Source organism: Pseudonaja textilis, chromosome Z (assembly GCF_049901715.1).
Source record: "Pseudonaja textilis isolate UNSWEBS1 chromosome Z, rPseTex1.2, whole genome shotgun sequence".
NCBI classification, from domain to species: domain Eukaryota; kingdom Metazoa; phylum Chordata; class Lepidosauria; order Squamata; family Elapidae; genus Pseudonaja; species Pseudonaja textilis.
The window spans coordinates 134,950,360-134,970,507 of NC_142008.1; the positions used below are offsets into that span (position 1 = coordinate 134,950,360).

The 20,148-nt window shown below is 42.9% G+C and overlaps 1 protein-coding gene across 1 annotated transcript; it reads left to right on the top strand.

Moving 5' to 3' along the window:
• The first annotated feature begins 734 nt into the window (after positions 1-734).
• On the top strand, positions 735-9,910 carry LOC113443725 (tyrosine-protein phosphatase non-receptor type substrate 1-like). Its single transcript, XM_087917319.1, has 6 exons — positions 735-786; positions 1,409-1,741; positions 6,478-6,777; positions 8,393-8,677; positions 8,766-8,855; positions 9,381-9,910. The coding sequence occupies exons 1-6, from the start codon at positions 735-737 to the stop codon at positions 9,413-9,415; spliced, it is 1,095 nt and encodes a 364-aa protein (XP_087773445.1). The 3' UTR covers positions 9,416-9,910.
• The last annotated feature ends 10,238 nt before the right edge of the window (positions 9,911-20,148 follow it).

A 20,148-nucleotide genomic window follows, 5' to 3' on the forward strand; every position in this document is an offset into this window, starting at 1 on the left:
TGGAGAATTTTAGGACTCTTTGTTTTTCACTTTTCATCCCACCAACTCCAGCTTTCTGTGGGAGTTGTGGCCAAAGGCCTTTTGTCTATGAATAGGGTGGCCTGGTTTTCTTGCTAGGTGTGAAATAGAAGGCTTCTGCTTGAAGCTGTTTTCTTACAGCAGGAAGACGGGCTGCTTTCGGCCTTTAAGAACATGTTTTTCCCATTCTACTTTAGGGGAAATATAATATTGTGTCTTTTAATATTCCCCAAAATATTTCATTCTTTAGTGGGTCTGAACACCTGGCTGACTGTGTAACAAATCCTAGTAAGCTTTGTTGTTACTTTCTCTTGGAAATTCTTGAATGCACAGTCATGGCCAAATGGAACTGAATAAATTCTCATGAACATTCTCATGAACCAATGCCACCTTAGTAACAATTGCATAGTAACACAATGGTCAGGCTCAAAAGATTGAACAGGGTTCTCTCCAGACTGTAAACTTAAACACTATCCATTCCCAATTTAACTTTATTTAGCGTTTTTTAAAATAGCTTCTTCCCCCTCTCACCCCTTTCCAAGGGATAACTATCATTTATGCCTGAAATTTATTTCCAGCTGTTGTGTGCGGGATTTTTTTCCCCCTTGGTTAATCAAGTAAATGTTTCTTTCGGTAACCTGGAAAAAAACAAAGGACTAAGCTTGGGTAGATTCCAATCCCCGAGGAAAGAGAAATTTTAACATTGGCTTTAAAAGATGCTCTCCTTTGGATACTTCGCCTACCTGTTGCTGTATCTGCCGTTTACACGTGAGTAACCAGAAAACCGAAAAACACAACCAATAGCAGCGCGAGAGGTGTGGTGAAAAGCTGTGGATGGTGCCCAGTATTTTAACCTTTATTTATTTATTTATTTGATTTGTCAATTGCTTACAAGATAATAGGTATAAGGATAAACAAACATAGTTATGAATACAAGAAATGAGTACATATAAGAAAAATAAAAGAAACAATAGGACAGGAATGGTAGGCACTTTGGTCCGCTTATGCACACCCCCTATTTAACAAAACTTAACAACATCAGCTTCTCATAGGATGATCTCTTCCACGGTGGGGAACTATGGCCCTTTATGACTTGTCTTCAACTGCCAGAATTCCTGAGCCAGTTCAAGAATTCTGGGAGTTGAAGTCCACAAACCATAAAGGGGCTGTAGTTCCCCACCTCTCTGATCTCTTCAGATAGGTTGATCTCAGTCAGTCAGTCAGTCAAATATTTATTATAATCAAAAATCAATATATGAGTTGATCTCAACTGAAAAGATCTTTAGTCCCAAGTAAAATAGGCAATCTTGAACTTATCTATGTACCAAGTTACATAATGTCTTACTTTGATTTTCTAACAGCAATTCTTCCCGTTGCCTTTCTCTTGCAGAGGCAGCTTTGACCGTTACAGGCCCCGAAGGCCCAATCCAAGCCAAACCGGGTTCTGATGTCCTGCTGCCTTGTAACTTTGAGGAGTCTTCTGGTCACATAGATCCCGAACGCCTGGCTGTGATATGGAGTGTGGGTACAAGAGATATTGCTAAGTATGAAGATAAGTTAGAAGTCTTTCACCCGGGGGCAAAGATGTCTTCTGAAGGACTGCTGCGGGGCAACGCCAGCATCTTGCTTCCAAATGTTCAGGATGCAGATGGCACCACTTATACTTGCTTTGTTATCCACAGTCCTGACAGTGAAAAGAAGTCAGTAGTGTTGAGAGTGGAAGGTAAGAGAAACCAAGGGAAACAGAATGAGGGTCAAATGATAACCTTATTTAAAGGGAGAAGGCAACACAGGTTAAAAACCTTGATTTGGAACAAACCCGGGCATTTTATGGCCTGCAAGGCACATCCTGATGGGAGGCAATGCATTGGCAGTAGGGGTAGGGATGGCATGGGGTAAAGGAGGCAGGGGGTTGTGGCCTGTCAGGCACTGGCCCCTCCAGCAGCCAAATCGGAGGAGGAAAAGAGGGCACGGGCTTCAGGAACACCGTCAGGGCAAACTGGGAGGTACCAAGAGGAAGAGGGAATAGAGCTAGGAGAAAGAGAGAGGGGGGGAGGGAGGGAGGGGGAGAGAGAGAGGGAAGGAGGGGGAGGGGGCAAAGCCTGGGCCACCCATCAGCCTTCAGATGGAGAGTCAACAGCCCCCAGGTCTGAAGATGGTTGATGAAGAAGAGGAGGGACGGCTGGGTCTAGTGCCTGATGTGTGGCTGCACAGAAAGTAGAGAAGAGGAGAGCAGTGGAAAGGTGTGGGCCAATCCTGGGGAAGAAAGAGCCACCGCTGCTAGCGGGGCCCTACCCTAGCTCTGGGGACAAAAGGCAGGGGGTGGAGATAAATAGGTGTGGCAGACAACTATTCATCTTCTAGCTGGAGGGACTGGTAAGCCTACGACATAAACTTTTTGCCAGGGCTTCTGGCGTTCCTAATAAAAGAATCTTTTGAGTTCATATCAGAGGGTTTGTCGTGTTTAGGGAGCTGGGTCATAACACAGGGGTTGGGTGCTGGAGGGCAGAGGGTAGCTCTGGCAGCCTTCCACAACAGTCCTTGGCTCCTTGGGAAAATTAATTGCCTACTCCTGATCAGGCCACAGTTTTAAAAGTGTTTTGGGGGGGAATTAGGGGTGACTGACTATTAATGATGCTAAAACATACTTATTCGGTAATATCTACATCACCTGTGGTGTTTTTTTTTTCCTGGAAAACATTTTCAATTACAGGTTAACTTCAACCTATGACCACATTGTCACTAAAAAAAAGTGGCTGTTGTGAGTTGCAACTTTTACAACTTTTTTTGCTGCAGTCATCAAGCAAATCACTGGAGTTGTTAAGTGAAACACATTACTGTTAAGCGACTCTGGCTTCCATTGACTTTGCTTGTCAGAAGCTGGCTCTAGAAATGGTAACCTTGTGGCCCCGGACACTGCAAAAGTCATAAATACATGGCAATTGCCAGGCACCAGAATTTTGATCACCTGACTGAACACTTCGGCATTTGTTAAGTGCAAGGACTGGTTGCAAGTGTATTTTTCAGTGCCAATATAACTTTGAACGGTCACTAAATGAATTCTTGTAACTTGAGGACTACATGCACTTCTTATTTTACCAGGGTGATGCAATCCAGCTCCAGGTTACAGACACAGTCACAGGGATGGTGGGTGGATCAGAAGTAGCGTTTCATGATCTGCTCATGGACCTGTTAGCAGGAGATAGCTCCTGATAAGATATATAGGGCAGTAGATCTGGCAGAAGCAGGAAGGCTTTCACTTCAGCCAGCGCCACTTCACCCAGTTGTTAACAAGCTGGAACTTGTGAGGTTCGCAAGGGGGAGAAGGGATTGCCTGAACAGGGAGGAATATCCTGCTTCAGCCAACAGCCCCTTTGCTACCTATCAGCATACCACACATGTCATCGATTTGTCAAAGGGTGGGAACCAATAGGAACAAAACCAGATATATGCACACACCCAACAAAGAAATAGAGTGCTGTTTATTGCTATACAACTTGAGTACACAATGTATTTACAAGAATTCTAGTAAATATGTATATGTGTGTACCGTGTTTCCCTGAACATAAGGCCGTCTTATATATTTTTTGCCACAAAAAAGGCACCAGGTCTTATTTTCAGGGAATGTCATCCATTGACTAACCTCACTTGCGTGCATCACCCCCAGCCTCCTTTTTTGCTTTCGGAGGCCTTCAGGAACTTCTTCTTCTGCGGCTGGCAAGGCTTTCCTGAAGGCCTCTGCAGCCAATAACAGAGTTCTGGATCGATCATGAGCTTTGTTATCAGCTACAGAGGCCTTCAGGAAAGACTTGCCAGCCTTGCCGGCTGCAGGATCAATGGAACAGCAAGGCAGGTGTCAGGGTGTGCAAGGCCTGGATACAACTGTCCAAAGGTAAGTAGTAGAGCACCTCCATCCTACCCTAGCTTAATTTTTACCCATCCACTCTGGAGTGGGTGGGATCTTAATTAGGGCTTATTTTGGGGATAGGGCTTATATTGGGTGCATGTGTAAAAATCAAGCTAGGACTTACTTTCAGGGTAGGTTGTATTTTCAGGAAAAGAGGGTATGTATCTATACATATCCACACTGTTACCTAATGCATATGTAAATATATACACTATCAAAATCTAACTATGAAATATACTAACAGAATTTAAAATGAGTTTTTCTTTTTTTACTTTATGGCACAAGACACTTGGCTGCTACAGTTTTCATCTTCGCACTCTTATTTATTTTTAATATGCTTTAACTTTTCTCGCTTTTGCCCAGTTACTGTACCCGGTAGTCATTGACTTATGACCACAATTGAGCCTAAGATTTCTGTGGTTAAATGAGAAATTTGTTGACTGAATTCTGCCCCATTTTACGACATTTTGACATATTTGTTAACCGCAGTTTTTAAATTAGTAACATAGTTGTTAAGTGAATCTGGCTTCCCCATTGACTTTGCTTGTCAGGAGGTTGCAAAAGGTGATCACATGACCCTGAGACACTGCAACTGTCATAAATATGAACCAATTCTCAAGCATCCGAATGTAAATCATGTAACGATACGGATGCTGCAACAGTAATCAGTGTGAAAAATACGGCACAATCACTTTTTTCAGTGCCACTGTAACTTCAAACAGTCACTAAATGAACTGTTGTAAGTTGAGGACTACTTCAGTGGTGGTATTCAGCAGGTTCTGACCAGTTCTGGAGAACCGGTAGCAGAAATTTTGAATAGTTCAGAGAACTGGCAAATACCACTTCTGACTGGAGATTTTACAGTTATACTTCCCCTGCCACGCCCACCAAACCACGCCCCCAGAACCGGTAGTAAAAAAATTTGAATCCTACCACTGGACTACTTGTACCAGTATTTACACCTGAACCACTTGGAATTTGTTCTACCTAGAGTCCCGGGCTACATTTTCCTTCGCACTGCCACTTTTTACAGATCCTTGTCTTTCTTCTCCTGCCTTGGGCTTCTTTCTGATCTTTCTCTCTCTTCCTGATCTAGCTGTGATCTAGCTGTGATCTCTTCCTGATCTAGCTCCTCTGGCTTTCGGTTTTCTCATTCACTTCTGCTGCTGCTCTACTTCACATTGTCCCTTTTTTCTCCAGCATATCTCCTGCCACACCTAGATGACTCCATCCTCTCTTTCTCTTTCTCCCTCTCTCTCATCTCTGACTTCTTCTATATTTATTTATTTCTCTTTCTCTCTCTCTCTCACGCTCTCTTTCTTTCAAAAATCTATCTGCTAGGCAGGAAGTGCTTGCAGGCAATTCTTTGGATTGTAATGTTTTCCCCCTCTTTTCTGTATGATATAGCCTACCTGCCTTTGCTATATACAGTACTTAATTGTAAGACGGCCAAACAAGGCAGAAATGACCTTGACAATTGCACATAACATTTTCTTGTTTCAGAGCGGCTCATTTTTCCAGAGTGGGGATAATGTGACTGATGGGATAGTGTGATGATTGTGAAAATCACAATCTGAATGGGTGCTCTCAGCAATCCTGAACTTTCAGAAATGACTTAGAGAGAGAAGGTAGCAATTATAAAGTAATAAACAAAAAGGAAGGAAGAGAATGTTTAGTTGTTCTAGTCCACTTTTCTTTTTGTAAGGCATGCCCTCTGACTTCAATTCCTACGAGAATATAAATAAAACAAGGATATATATAGATAATTAGAGTGAATATGTAAATAAAACAAGACCCTGTTGTATCTACCTATGCTATCTGTACCATCTGAAATTGGCATCAGATTTTGCTCTTTGCCATTATTTGAGCTGGACTGTTGGCTATTGGAGAGATTATGATCAGTAGTGTCTTCTTTTTCTTTGAATTTCTTTGAATTTCTTCTCTAGAAATGTTTGCTAGCTTGGTTTGCCCATCAGAATTACTTGTCAGCCAAAATCCTTCATGTTGTCAGACTGTGTCCTTTGACTTTACTACACTGTTTCTTATATGCTAATTTCTCATAATTTTTATAGTACATAATCTGTACATATGAATGCATTTTTTAAATTTGTGACTGTGTGTTTCAGTAAATTCATAAGGAATAGAACCGGATGCAACCTCTGCCTGGTACTGAGTTAAATGCATCTTTCTACAAATAGAGTACTTGTTTGTTACAGTGTTTATGTGCAGTTGTTTATTGACCCAGAGTAAGGAAATTGAGAAGGACAGGTGCAGATGTTTAGACATTCTTTCCATCAGTGCCACCTCCTTTGTGACCCAAAATTATAGCTTTGCAACATTTTTTGTAGGAAACGAACAATCTTTCTATTCTGGTTTTTGGAGTTTTCCCATTCCCTCTGGGTCTTCCAGATGCTGGCTTGCACTTTTCCAAACAGTACTGAATAGCAGTAGGTAGATGGGGGATCAGGGCAGTTGGCCTTCAGAGCTGATGAATGGAGTTAATTGGGTTGCTAGATAGTAAAAATATTTTCTTTTGTCCTCTCTGTTCCCAGCTGCCCCACTTGTTAAACTTGGTTCCACAACAGTGCAGTTGACCAAGCCAAGCACGGTTGCATGTATAGCAACAGATTTCTATCCTGGCAATATATCCATGACGTGGTTCCGAAATGATAGGATTGTGCAAGGCCCTGAATGGCCTCCTGCTCAGCCCAGCACTGGCCAATTGTTCAGAGCAGAAAGCCTCTTGAAGCTCACACCAGAATTTTCGGATGCCAACGCCAAGTACTCTTGCCAAATCCATCACCAAGCAAGCAAAGGGCCAGAGGTACTAAAATTCCAGCTTCACTTGCAAGGTGGGTATAGCCTTTTGCTCAGAAAACAAGGAACCCAGGCAGTTATAGACCCTTATCTTACAAACCTAGGTTATCGTGACATCTTAAAGTCAGAACCAAACTAACCACACTATTGTGTAGCATGAACCAGCCACTAGTTTATCTTCTTAGAAGGTTCAGAGCTAGCTTTAGATTCAACTTGGAGACGTTTTTACCTTATGGGTAATATCACTCTTTCAACTGATTTGTATTTAGTGGAAGATGAGAAGCTCTTGGGGACTTGTATATTTTCTCATACTAAGATGAAAGATACCCTATGGTGTTTTTTATATGGTCACCCAGAAGGATATGCACAATTTGGATATCTGCTGAAGGGGCAAAAAAAGATTAAAGTACTAAATTGTGTCCGCTGTAAAATCAGAACACGGCACATACCATTTTAACAACATTGCAACTTTCAGACACTGTGGTGCACAATCTAAGGTCCCAGTGTTACCTATAGCTCCCCAAACATTGGATTGTGGACCCCAGAGATGTTGTTATGGGTCAGGGGAAGAGAGAAATAAAAACACAAGAGTACTGCAGTAACTTTATATATCTGTAACAATGATTGTTCAAACTGCACGTGATAAAAGCTACCGTGGATTTACTGTCTTGATCGATTGGTTCTTTGAGACTGTAAATACATGGCTCTTATGCCCTGTAACCTTTCCCTCTGCTAGCACAACTCAAATGTCAGTCTAGGCATCTGTAGGGCTTATGGGGGGCTGCCTGGCTTCTCGCTGGTGAGCATCCCTACCTCTTGGCTTTACCTCTAGGATCCAGGAATACTGGGTGTTTTAGGTAGCTTTGTGGTTCATGACCAGTGTTTGTTTCAGATCAGTGTTTCTCAAACGTGATAATTGTGACATACAGGTCTCCTAAAGTTGCCAAGTTTAAGAAACACTGTTTTAGATGGAAGAGGGGGATAATCAGTAGCTGGAAACTGATTTTGGTGCGTCCTGATTGATCAACTGAAACAAGCCAGTGTCCACTGACCCAAGTTCACAGAGCAGCTGTGCCAACAATACAGGTAGTCTTTGATTTCTGACCCAATTGAGCCTAAAATTTCCATTACTATGCAAGACAGTTGATAAGTGAATTTTGTTGAAAAGTTTTATAACTTTGTTTGCCACAGTTGTTAAGTGAATCACTACAGTTGTTAACCGAGGAACATGGTTCTTAAGTGGATTCAGCTTCCCCATTAATTTTGCTTGTAAGAGGGCTGCAAAAGATGATCATATAACCCCAAGATACTTCAGCCATAATAAATTTGAACCAGTGGGCAAGTGTCTGAATTTTGATCATGTGACTGATGTTGTAATGGTTGTAAGTGTGAAAAACAGTCATATCTCATTTTTTCACTGCCACTGTAACTTCAAATGGTCACTAAATAAAGGGTTGTATCTGTAATCCCAGGTGGGTCCAAGACTGGCTTCAAGGAGCTGGGAATTGTCTATTGTAGTGTTTCTCAACCTTGGCAGCTGGCTGGCTGAAGAATTCTGGGAATTGAAGTCCACCCATCTTTAAGTTGTCAAGGTTGGGAAACATTGGCCTATTGGATGCAGGACTTCAAATTCCCTTCCTCTCTTTGCAGCTCGGCCTATCCTTCAGCTCATCACAAGGCCACAGGGGGAGAAATTTGTTGTAGCCGTGTGCAACCTGAGCAAATTTTATCCCTCTCAAATCAACGTTCAGTGGTTGCAAAACGGAGTGCCACAAGAGCAAGTAAAGTCGGAGGTCCACCGCATGCACAACGGAATGTTTTCCATCAACAGTGTCTTCTTACCACAGAAGAATAATGTTAAAGTCACTTATGTTTGTCGAGTAGAACATGAAGGTTTTGAGACCCCATTGGAACGGTCTGTCCATTGGCGGCCAGGTGAGGGAAATGCGCTTATTTATCCCAATCTCCCAGTTACCCAAAATACTAGGAATACATTTTTTTCTCTCCTCTTCTCGGCCCACAGGCCCAAGTGCAGTGGTTCCTTGGCTGTTGGGATTCATTATTGGATTCGGGTTTGGATTGGCACTAGCAGCTGCAATAGTGTACTACAAAGGTAACCTTTCACATCTAAAAAAATGAAGGATTTAATGGCAGGGAGGAAGTGCAGGGACAAAGCAAAGCCAGTGAAAAAGCTAGGATACAAAAGAGAGGGGGCACCGTACAGCTAGTCCTTGACTTATGACTATAATTGAGCTTGAAGTTATGGTCATAGGTTGTTGTGGTCCTAAGTTAAAACAACACATGACCAGACCCATTTTTTTTTTGGCAATTTTTGTGGCAGTTGTTAATTGAACACAGTGGTTGTTAAGAAAATCCATTTCCCCAATGGCCTTTTTGTGCCAGAAACTGGAAGTAAATACTGGAAACTGTTAAATAAGTTGCAAATCATGGTCAACAGAGATGCTACAAACAGCAGGAAAGGTGAGCCAGTTGCCAAGTGCCCAAATTTGATCACATCACCATGCCAAAGGTATGGCTGTCTTAACTAAAAACAAGCTGTAAATAGCTCTGCAGAGGTCTGTAGTAACTTTTTAAGGTCATTTTAATTACACTTTTAAAAAATTCTCTCTATTTACAGCCAAGAATAACTCAGTTACAGAAACATCCATTTAGAAAAAGCCTCTTCAAAAAAAGGATGAAGAGAAGGTACTTGGCATCTCAAACTCATGACAGGAGAGGCCAGGAGTGGATTAATACCTACAGAAGAGTTGGACGACATGCAGGAACAGTGACTTTGACTGGATGATTACTATACATATTCCACTGAAAATTGTGATCCATGTAAAGCAAGCTACAGATTTCTCTTCAGTGATTTGTACAGGCTATGGCTTAACGAAACCACAAATGTGTGAAGGGAGGCATCTGTAAAAGACAAGAAGTGGAAATTGCTCTTTGGAAAAAGCCATTTGTCCCAGATTTTTACTTTCTTTTTCTTTTAAATAAACTGTTTTACAAATTATGCTGTGAAGCAAAACATTAACTCTCTCTTTTAGTTAGTTATTAGAAAAGGGGGGGGGGAACCTTCCTGTTTTCTTTTAACTTTCTAGCTAGATGTATGCAAAAGATTTAGAAATGGAAAAACTTCAAATTTGAACCTTATTTCAAATATGAAACAATTATTTCAAGTGGGAAAAGACTGTTTTTTATTTTATTTTATTTTTAATATTTTATCCAGTTTATCCAAAATTTTATTTATGTATTAATACTATAAGATACAGAAATACAAAAGAAAATAGTAGGAAAGATAGGGGAAGGAAAAGGGAAGGAAAAATGTGGGGAAAACGACAAAAGAAAAATAAGGCATTAACCTCTAACCTCCTTTGGTGCAATAGAATAAAATAATATCTAACCTCAACTTTTTATTTTAAATAATAGTATAAACTAGCCATTTCTATAATAACAAACCTATATAATCAGTAAAAGCCTATTGGAAGCAATGTCCATCTCGGTTCAGTTCCACATGGGAAAAAAGACACTGGAAACATGGAGATTGCTTGGAAAGATGGTTTAATGGTGGACAGGACCACAATGAGGTCCTCCACACAAAAAAAGAGCACATGGATGAGAGAGGGAGAGATTTATATTCTCTGTTGGGCTTTGAACTTGCTTCCTGTTTCTGTGGCAAGAAATATATTCTGATTGGTTGTCAGATTCCCATGGGGCCATGCAGGGTTAACTTTGTAGGTTGTCTTGAGTCCCAAGCTTAGTTGAATCTTGCTGGGTGATGTAATGAAGGGGCTTTGGCCAATTCCTATTATGGCATAATGGTTTTGTCCTGGCTTAATGGTTTTGCTCTGAATTTTTCTTTTCTGTCCTGATAAGCTAATCCTGTTTCAATCTTTTCTCTTTTCTTATTTTAGGAATTAATCTTATCGAGGCAGGAAAAAGAGAGTTTTGGCTTACCTTGGAGAGTTTGTTTTTAACCTGATTCCCCTTATCTTAATGGCTCTACTTAAACATTTCTGTGGTTAGCTTTAGTTCCTTTTGTAACAGCAGTTAGCAGGCCGCTCTGAGTTTTTTCTTTCAGCTGGTGATTCTTGATTCTCTTAAAGAGGAAAGAGCTGGCTTGAGTTTTCTTGGCACTATTTTCTAAGGTTTATGGTGCTGCGAGGTTTCTGATACTGTCCTTTTGGGGTATATTTCCCACAACCCAAATAAAAGTTTCATTTCCCACCCACCTCAAGCACAAAGTCCAGAAGCAGATTCCAAGTAGAAACTAAAGTAGTTGTATTTTTGTCTTTAATGAAAGCAATTAGTTTGGGCATCTCTGCTAACTCCATCGACTTCTGCAGCCATTCATCCATTGTGAGAATCAAAGTCCTTTCTTTTTTGTGCATAAAGTAATCTTGTGGCTGTCAACATATATAGGATCACACTTCCCGATTTCCTCTCTCCCAAGTTTTTTTCCATTAAATCCAAAAGAGAAAAAATCTGGTTTTATTTTTATATTCACTCTGAGAATCTTTGTATTAAGGTATGAATCCCATTCCAATATTTCTTTGCTTTATCCAATATTTCTTTGCTTTATCAAAAGTTCCTTCTTTACTTTTACATTTCTAATATTCTTTGAAATATCACCTGCCATACTTGTGAGTTCATCGAAACTTGGCACTCCACAAGCAATTCTATCAACAGACATATGGATGTACAACCAGTCTATGAACCCTTCAGAATCCAAATCAACCAGAGACAGCACCAACCCTCAACCAACCCATACAAGCCCCCACCCACCAGCAGTTCACCTCCCAATGACCCTGACCTGATAAAACCTACTCATCATAAGACTTTCACTGATGACTCACTCCTGACCCATCACAAGAGCCTCACTTGACACAACCACACCTGAAGCCCTTATAAACAGAAGAACACTGACTTACATTCCCCTAAACTCCACTGAAGATGCTACCTAGTCTGGTAATGAAACATTCAGAAACTAAACCACAAGTTCGGAGAATGAACTTGCAAATAGAAATAGAATGACTATGTCAAAAGAAAGCAGTTAGTATCAATAGTAATAGGTGACTTAAGTGCAATCTCAACACAATATGGAGCACCAAAGAGCCCGTTTTTCTTAGCCATCATAAAAAACCTAAAATTAATCAGTTGGCAGAGTAATCCCCAAACATCTGGAGCACTACTTATCAGCATCGACAAAATTATACCAGTCAACTGCAAAAGGAAACTTTATTTGGAATAGTTTTGTTGCAATATACTGGTACTGACTGGTACGATAAACGTGGCAATGCTCGACCTTAAGAGTGATGGATGGACAATGGAATGTAGCCATGTGATAAGGTGCTGTGTGGAAAGGTAGTAGCTGGAGAAACGGAGAAATGAGAGTAATATGGGAGAAACGAAAGTTAAGAGTAACTGGGAGGAGCTAAGAAGTAGGGGCATAAGATACCAGCTATGGCATAGGTTTGCATTAGCATAATTATGTAGAAAGCTTCTTTGTCCTGCTATGACGTATGCATGTAGCCTATAAAAGGAGTACCCACCATTATTAAAGGGTCTTTCATCCCAAGTAAACACTGTGTGCCGTGTGTTTATTTATTTACCATGAGAGGCCCAGGGCTCTGAGTCCAGACCCTGTCGTCGCCAGGAAGCAGGCAGTGAAAAGCCACAACTGGTGACCCCAACGTGATCCAGCAGGACGAGCCAGCTGCAGCTCAGGGACGCCGTTCGTGTTACGGGTCCCTCCCCAGGAATCTTTGGCAGAGAAGATATCCTCCCATAGCAAAGCTGTCTCTGGCTGCATCCTTACAACGTGGAAAAGCTCACAGCGTGACTTCAGGAAGGAGTGCGCTGCCCTGACTCTCATCTTGCGCACTGGAAGAATCAGCTAGCGCGTCGCAGGTATGGGCTCCCCAATTTCGAAGGCTCTGTCCAAGCATGTGGAAGAGCTTCACTTTTTAGTCAGGAAGGCGAACAAATCGCAGAAACTTAGCGGCACAATTATCTATCCTATATCAAAAAAGCCATCATTAAATTCCTTGTGTTCCTTGAAAAAAAATTGCCCGCTTATCCAGAAGGTGGCACTCTAAGACAATCTATTTGGGAAGAAATAGGAAAATACATCCACGAGCCTCCGCGAGCCCCCCCTGAAATCCTTTACGCCTGGAGAGCTCTTATGAATGCTATTAATATTCTTTATCCTCCCTCTGACTTAACTCCTGATCCAATTCTTGATCAACATTCAGATCAGTCTCCTCCACCTTCTAAAAAACCCATGCCTCCACCTCCTAAAAATCCCACACCTCCATTCGGAGAAAATCTCCTGTCTTCTCCGGAAAAAACTCCTCCACTTCCTGATCCCCCACTTTCCCCCCCCTCCTCCTCGCCCTCCTCCCTACAACCCTTCTCTTGTCTCTGATGTTAACCCTACCCACTCCAGTGATCTTCCTGCTTCCTTGCCTGTTCGTAATACCTTCCAGGAAGCCTTGATTCAAGGGAAAATAGATCCGGAGGATCTCTCTTGTTTTCCCATGGTCCTCCAAGCCCCGGCAGGTGGTGGAAATGCAAATCCTGCACCTCAATATGTCCCTATGGAGTGGGATCTCATGAAAGAACTCAAATCCGCCTCTGCCAAATATGGCCTTAAGTCACGCTATGTTAGAGCCTTGTTAGAAAACATTTCTAATAATCATAGTATTCTTTTCTCTGAATGGCAAATGATGGCTTCTCTGCTTCTAACATCTTCCCAACTTGCTGCTTGGCACAACGACTACCGTTTAGCTGTTCAATGTGCAGCAGCAGCTGGTCTCCCTCAGGCTGTTACCCTAGACCACCTTCTTTGTCAGGGAGCCGTCCGTACCCCACAAGATGAGATACAGATAGGAGCAGAAGGCTATCCCATCATGAGAAATGCTGCTTTAAATGCCTTTCGCAGGGTCCCTGATCCTTCTCAACCTTCTTTGTCTTTCAACAAAATTCTTCAAGGCCCTTCTGAGCCATACACTACTTTCATTGATCGCTTATCAGAAGCGCTTAACCGCCAAATAGACAACCCCCAAGCTCAAGCTGAACTTCTTGCCAAACTGGCTGTTTCTAATGCTAATGCAGACTGTCAGCAAGTTCTGAAACCTCTTCAATCCCTTCCCCATCAGACTATTGCTGACTATATCACAGCCTGCCAAAACGTAGGGACTGAAGCTCATCGTGCATCTGCTCTTGCTTCAGCTTTAACCTCTTCTTTTGCTATGACTGCCCCTCGCTCTGGTAATTGCTACAACTGTGGAAAACCTGGTCATTTTCGCTCCCAGTGCCGCTCACGAGGGGGCGGTGGGGCACCAAAGGGGCGAAGCCCCCGCTCCCACTGCAAGACCAAAAACAATCTGCCCTAGGTGCCGAGCGGCTATCACTGGGCCAGTCAATGTCGCTCCAATCCTTCCCTTTGTCTCAACCCGAATCTTCGGAAAACTAATCTCGGGCCTGCAGCTAGCCCCACCCCAAGGCTGCTCCCCCTCCACACAAACAGCTTTCCCTGTTCTGCTTTCCACTGCTTTCATCTATGAGGATCCAGGATCTGTTTTCTCTCTCCCTTTGACCGTTACGCTCCCCTGCCCGCTTTCACCTCACACGCCTATTTTACTCATTCCAAACTCCTCTTTGATCATGGAAGGGGTGGTCGCTGCCCCCTTTCTTTATGACTCATCTGCTCTTAATTGCCTCTCTGGCAGGCGTAGGTGATAGACCTTTTGCAATGCCTGCTAACACTATAGTAGCCACTCTTATTATTCTTCCCCCTCCACCCCCCATCCTCTCCTCCCTCCCTGATGGCTATTGACTGCCCTATAGAAGCTTCTAAACCTCTGCTAACAGTGTCTCTTAATGGTCGTCCTTTTACAGGACTGGTGGACACTGGAGCAGACGCCTCGGTTATTTCAAGGCCTGAATGGCCCCCACAATGGCCCCTTGAACAATCACCTTCTGTCCACGGCGTTGGTGGAGCTCAAAGTGCTCAGGTCAGCTCTAATTGGCTCACAGCCACTACCCCTGATGCTTCTGCTTCTGCTTTCATCAAACCTTATATCCTTCCCCTTGCTTTCAATCTGTGGGGTCGGGATCTTTTAGGACAGCTTGGAGCTACCTTTCATATTCCGTGAATATCACTATGCCTGCCTCTCTTCCTCTAACTCTTAAGTCCTCTATTCCTGTATGGGTAGATCAATGGCCACTCACTCAAGAAAAACTGCGCGCTCTAAACACTCTGGTCTCTGAACAATTGAGCGCTGGCCACATTGAACCATCTACTAGCCCATACAATACCCCTGTTTTTGTTATAAAAAAGAAATCTGGGAAATGGCGCCTCCTGCAGGATCTCAGGATTTTGAACACGATCATTCAGCCAATGGGTGCTTTGCAATGTGGACTTCCCAACCCAAACCTTATTCCACAGCATTTTGACCTTCTAGTTATTGACCTTAAGGATTGCTTCTTTTCCATCCCTCTTCAACCCCAAGATAGGCTTCTATTTGCTTTCACTGTCCCGGAACTGAATAATTCCAGACCCACCAAAAGGTATCAGTGGAAAGTCCTTCCTCAAGGAATGTTAAATTCTCCCACTATGTGTCAACATTATGTTGACATGGCTCTTCAGCCATATCGCAATCTATATCCCTCCTTTCTTGTGTATCATTACATGGATGATATCTTAGTTGCAGCTGATGGCTCCAAAGGTACAGTAGCGACAACCCTTCCCATTCTCACTAGACTTTTAACTACTGCTGGTCTACACATAGCTCCTGAAAAAATACAATCTCACTATCCTTTTCAATATCTTGGTCACAAACTCCTGTCTTCTGCTGCCACTCCTGCCTTGCCTTCTCTGACTCTCCCTTCCTCTCCGACCCTTGTACAACTTCAACAATATCTCAGCACGCTCAATTGGGCACGGCCTTATCTTTCTATCACTACTGCAACCCTTTCCCCTCTATTCCATGCCCTCACGGGCTTGAAACATCCTTCAGATGTGGTTCATCTTACAAGCCGGCACTTGGAGGCACTAGCCCAAGTCAATAATGCTTTAAAGCGCGTCTGGGTTGATCGCATCATCCCTAACTGTCTGCTCTCTTTGGCTGTCTTGCCCACACCAGCCCTTTTCACAGCCATTCTTTTCCAAATTGATCCCAAGACAAAAAAGCTATACATCATCGAATGGCTTCACCTCCCTCACACTCCTAGAGCAACTGTCACCTCTAGAGCCCTTCAGCTCGCTCTGCTTTGTATCAAGGGACGTCACCGAGCAAAGGCTTTGCTCGCTCACGATCTTCAAGCTATACACATTCCTTTCAAACTCTCTCAATGGGAACCCCTTTTTCAGACGTCAGATGTATTACAGGACGCTCTGGAAAATTGGATTGGTCCCATCTCTTGCCATCTCCCTTCTGACCCCCGTTTGCAGTTAATTAAAACGATACCTATTACCTCTTCCTCTCCAGTAGTTGCTTTTCCATTAATTCAAGCCATCACAGTTTTCACTGATGGCTCTAAAACTCATGGTGCTTGTGTCTGGTATGATCAAGGTAACTGGCACAAGCAACTGACAAAGCCCCAATCATCAGCACAGCAAGCTGAATTAGCTGCTTTTAACTTAGCTTTGAAGACATTTCCTGGACAACCAATTAACATCATAACGGATAGTCTATATGTCTCCCAATTGGTCTTACATATTTTTGAGGCATATCTATCTCCTTCTATACAACCATCATTAATGACACTGTTGCTTCAGCTGCAAATGCTCATTCAATCTAGGACCCATTCTCTATTTGTAGCCCACATACGAAGTCATCAATATCTCCCAGGTTTCCTTTCTGAAGGGAACCAGGTAGCTGATACTGCTTGTAAAGTACTTCCCATCAGTATTAAGATGCCTCAACCTTCCCCTCTATTAGCAGGGGAAAGTCATAGTTATTTTCATCAAAACAAAAAGGCTCTGGTTAAACAATTTGGCATTTCTCTGGAAGAAGCAACGGCAATCATACAACAATGCCCCACTTGCAGTTTGCAAGCAAAAACTTTTCCTCAAGGGATTAATCCCAGGGGCATAGAGGCTTGTGAGACATGGCAAATGGATGTCACTCAATTCTCACCTTTGCCCCTTGAAATACCTTCACGTGTCTATTGACACCTATTCAGGGTTCATCATGGCCACCTCTCAAAGGGGAGAAACGTCAAAGCACGTTATCAATCATAGTATTCGGATCTTCGTAGTACTGGGACTGCCAAAAAATCTAAAAACAGATAATGCACCAGCCTATATCAGCTCTCAATTCTCTGAGTTCTGCTATCACTGGTCCATTATCCACAAGTTTGGGATCGCCTACAATAGCCAGGGGCAAGCTGTTGTTGAAAGGGCTCATCAAACCTTAAAATTGGCATTACAACGATACATGGGGTCAAATGGCCTTAAGGGCCCCCCTAGCCTCCCAGTATTACAAAATGTGTTAAATGTTGTCTGTATACGCTTAACTTCCTCAATCTCACTGGCACCCCTCCCCTGTCTGCTGCGTCTTGACACTTTACTAAACCATCTGTTCCCACTTCGAGACCACTTGTCTATTATAGACAGTTGCCTGATCCTGCGTGGAAAGGACCTGCCGAATTGATCACCTGGGGTCGAGGCTACGCAGCAGTCCAGCTTCCTGACAGAACTCTCTGGGTTCCTGCAAGGTGTGTCCGCCCATATCACCGCCCACAACCAGCGGAGCCATCATCCGAAAAAGATGACAGCACTTTTCTTCTTCCTGCTTGGCTGTTCGCTTCGCTGGACTGATGGGACATCCACCAGCCTTAACGCCCACAAACCATACAACATCACATGGGTCATCAAGGACGTATATGGACAGGTATTGAGTTCAACACGCAACTATGCCAAAATTGACACTTATTTCCCACGCTTACAATTTGATTTCGCTGAAATGATCGTGGGAAAAACAGCATATACAAAGACAGGATTTGAGACTCCACAACCAAGCCCAACCGCAGTGAAAAAACTCCACCTTTATGTCTGCCCAGGTCATGACACCTCTCCAGACCATCTATACACTTGCGGTGGCCTATCGGACTACTTTTGCAAATCCTGGAGCTGTGTATCCACCGGTCACATCTGGTGGAGCCCTCCTTACAAAAATGACTTAATCACCCTTTCCCGTTCAAAGGGGGATAGATCTTGTGCAGGGCCAAAAAAAGTCCGCTGTAACATGGTCACTGTGGAATTCACTGCAAGGGGGAAAGCATCTACATTATGGGACACCGGAGTAAAGTGGGGGGGAAGAGTGTATGACACCGCAGGGTATGATTCTGGCAACATTTTTTACATACAACGACACGTACACATACCCACCACTGATCCCATGGGACCGAATGCCAAGGACATTAAATCTTCCTTTCTACAACCTTTACCAACAACAACAAATCCCCTGCTGCCACTTCTCCGATCTTCCTATAGTGTCCTGAATGCCTCCAACACTTTCATATCTAAACATTGTTGGTTATGCTTGTCTCCCACCCCGCCATTTTATGAAGCAGTTGGATCCGCACAGGCCATAAGAAATGACACCTCGGACTCCCAATGTAGATGGCACGATAGTACCACCATCACTATCACTTCCATAATAGGACAAGGCTGCTGTTTGGGCCACATACCTGAGAATTACTCACAATTCTGTTTAAATGCCACCACGGGAAAGCACCTATGTGACATGTACATACCGGCTCACCGACTCAACCTTAGAACAGGAGGATGGACCCAGGTGTTTACCACCTCCGGAGGCAATATCAGCAAACGCCTCCAGGGTCAATACTTCATTCCTGGAGATGCCTCAATGTGGGCATGCTCTACGGGACTGACAGCCTGTGTCAGTGGGGATACTTTGATCAAGCAAAAATCATTTTGTATTCAGGTACAATTGCTTCCCAAAATTGATGTATATAACTCAGAAGATTTTGTATCTTTACTAGAACCTAGACAATATAACCTTAGGGCAAAAAGAGAAGTAGTAACTGCTTTGACCTTAGCTGTACTGCTGGGATTGGGGGCTTCTGGAGCGGCCACAGGTATAGCTGGCCTTGTTACTTCTGATCAGCATTTTCGCCATTTAAGTGCCACCATAGATGCAGACTTACGCCGCATTGAACAATCTATAGTTGCTTTGCAGAATTCCCTCACTTCCCTATCTGAAGTTGTCTTACAGAATAGAAGAGGTTTAGATTTGTTGTTCCTCAAGCAGGGTGGGTTATGTGCAGCACTGAAAGAAGAATGTTGTTTTTATGCAGATAGTTCAGGAGTGGTTTTAGATTCTATGAAAGAGTTAGATAAGAGACTAAAAGAAAGGCAAAAAGAACGAGAGGCTCAACACACATGGTATCAGGGTCTGTTCAACTTCTCCCCATGGTTAACCACCTTAGTATCTGCCATTGCTGGTCCTCTTATTCTCCTACTTGTGCTCTGTACCATTGGCCCTTGTATTTTGGGCAAAGTTTTGGCCTTCTTAAAACGCAGATTAAGCCAGTTGGATTCCAACCTGTCACGAACTCAGAAACAGGTAAATACTCTCATATCCCATACACAAGAAAAGCAACCTTTGTTATCATTCTCCTCGGACTCAGACAACGATGAAATCATCAAAAGTGTTGGTAAGGATAAAACATGCATCCTAACGCATTTGCAAGCCTCAGACTCAGAAGAGGAGGGGGCGAGCAAGACCATTGGGTAGTGTTGATATCACTTTCCAAAATAAATAAAAACAGAGGAGATGTTGCAATATACTGGTACTGACTGGTACGATAAACGTGGCAATGCTCGACCTTAAGAGTGATGGATGGACAATGGAATGTAGCCATGTGATAAGGTGCTGTGTGGAAAGGTAGTAGCTGGAGAAACGGAGAAATGAGAGTAATATGGGAGAAACGAAAGTTAAGAGTAACTGGGAGGAGCTAAGAAGTAGGGGCATAAGATACCAGCTATGGCATAGGTTTGCATTAGCATAATTATGTAGAAAGCTTCTTTGTCCTGCTATGACGTATGCATGTAGCCTATAAAAGGAGTACCCACCATTATTAAAGGGTCTTTCATCCCAAGTAAACACTGTGTGCCGTGTGTTTATTTATTTACCATGAGAGGCCCAGGGCTCTGAGTCCAGACCCTGTCGTCGCCAGGAAGCAGGCAGTGAAAAGCCACATAGTTTACATCTTGTGATGATACCTTTAAAACCATGAAACATATATCCCTATTCCAGGTTCCTAGGAAGATCTTGATAGGTAAATAAAAATGCCAAATCCAGTCTGAACATCTGGTTGATGGTGAAAAGAATTGTAATAAGTTTTCTTGTTACTTACTCTTGGAA

Bases quoted from the DNA above. Each gene is read 5' to 3' on its own strand.
- LOC113443725 (XM_087917319.1), top strand. From the start codon at position 735: ATGCTCTCCTTTGGATACTTCGCCTACCTGTTGCTGTATCTGCCGTTT. The intron at 8,678-8,765 runs GTGAGGGAAATG...CTCGGCCCACAG, and splicing joins GTCTGTCCATTGGCGGCCAG to GCCCAAGTGCAGTGGTTCCT. The intron at 8,856-9,380 runs GTAACCTTTCAC...CTCTATTTACAG, and splicing joins TGCAATAGTGTACTACAAAG to CCAAGAATAACTCAGTTACA.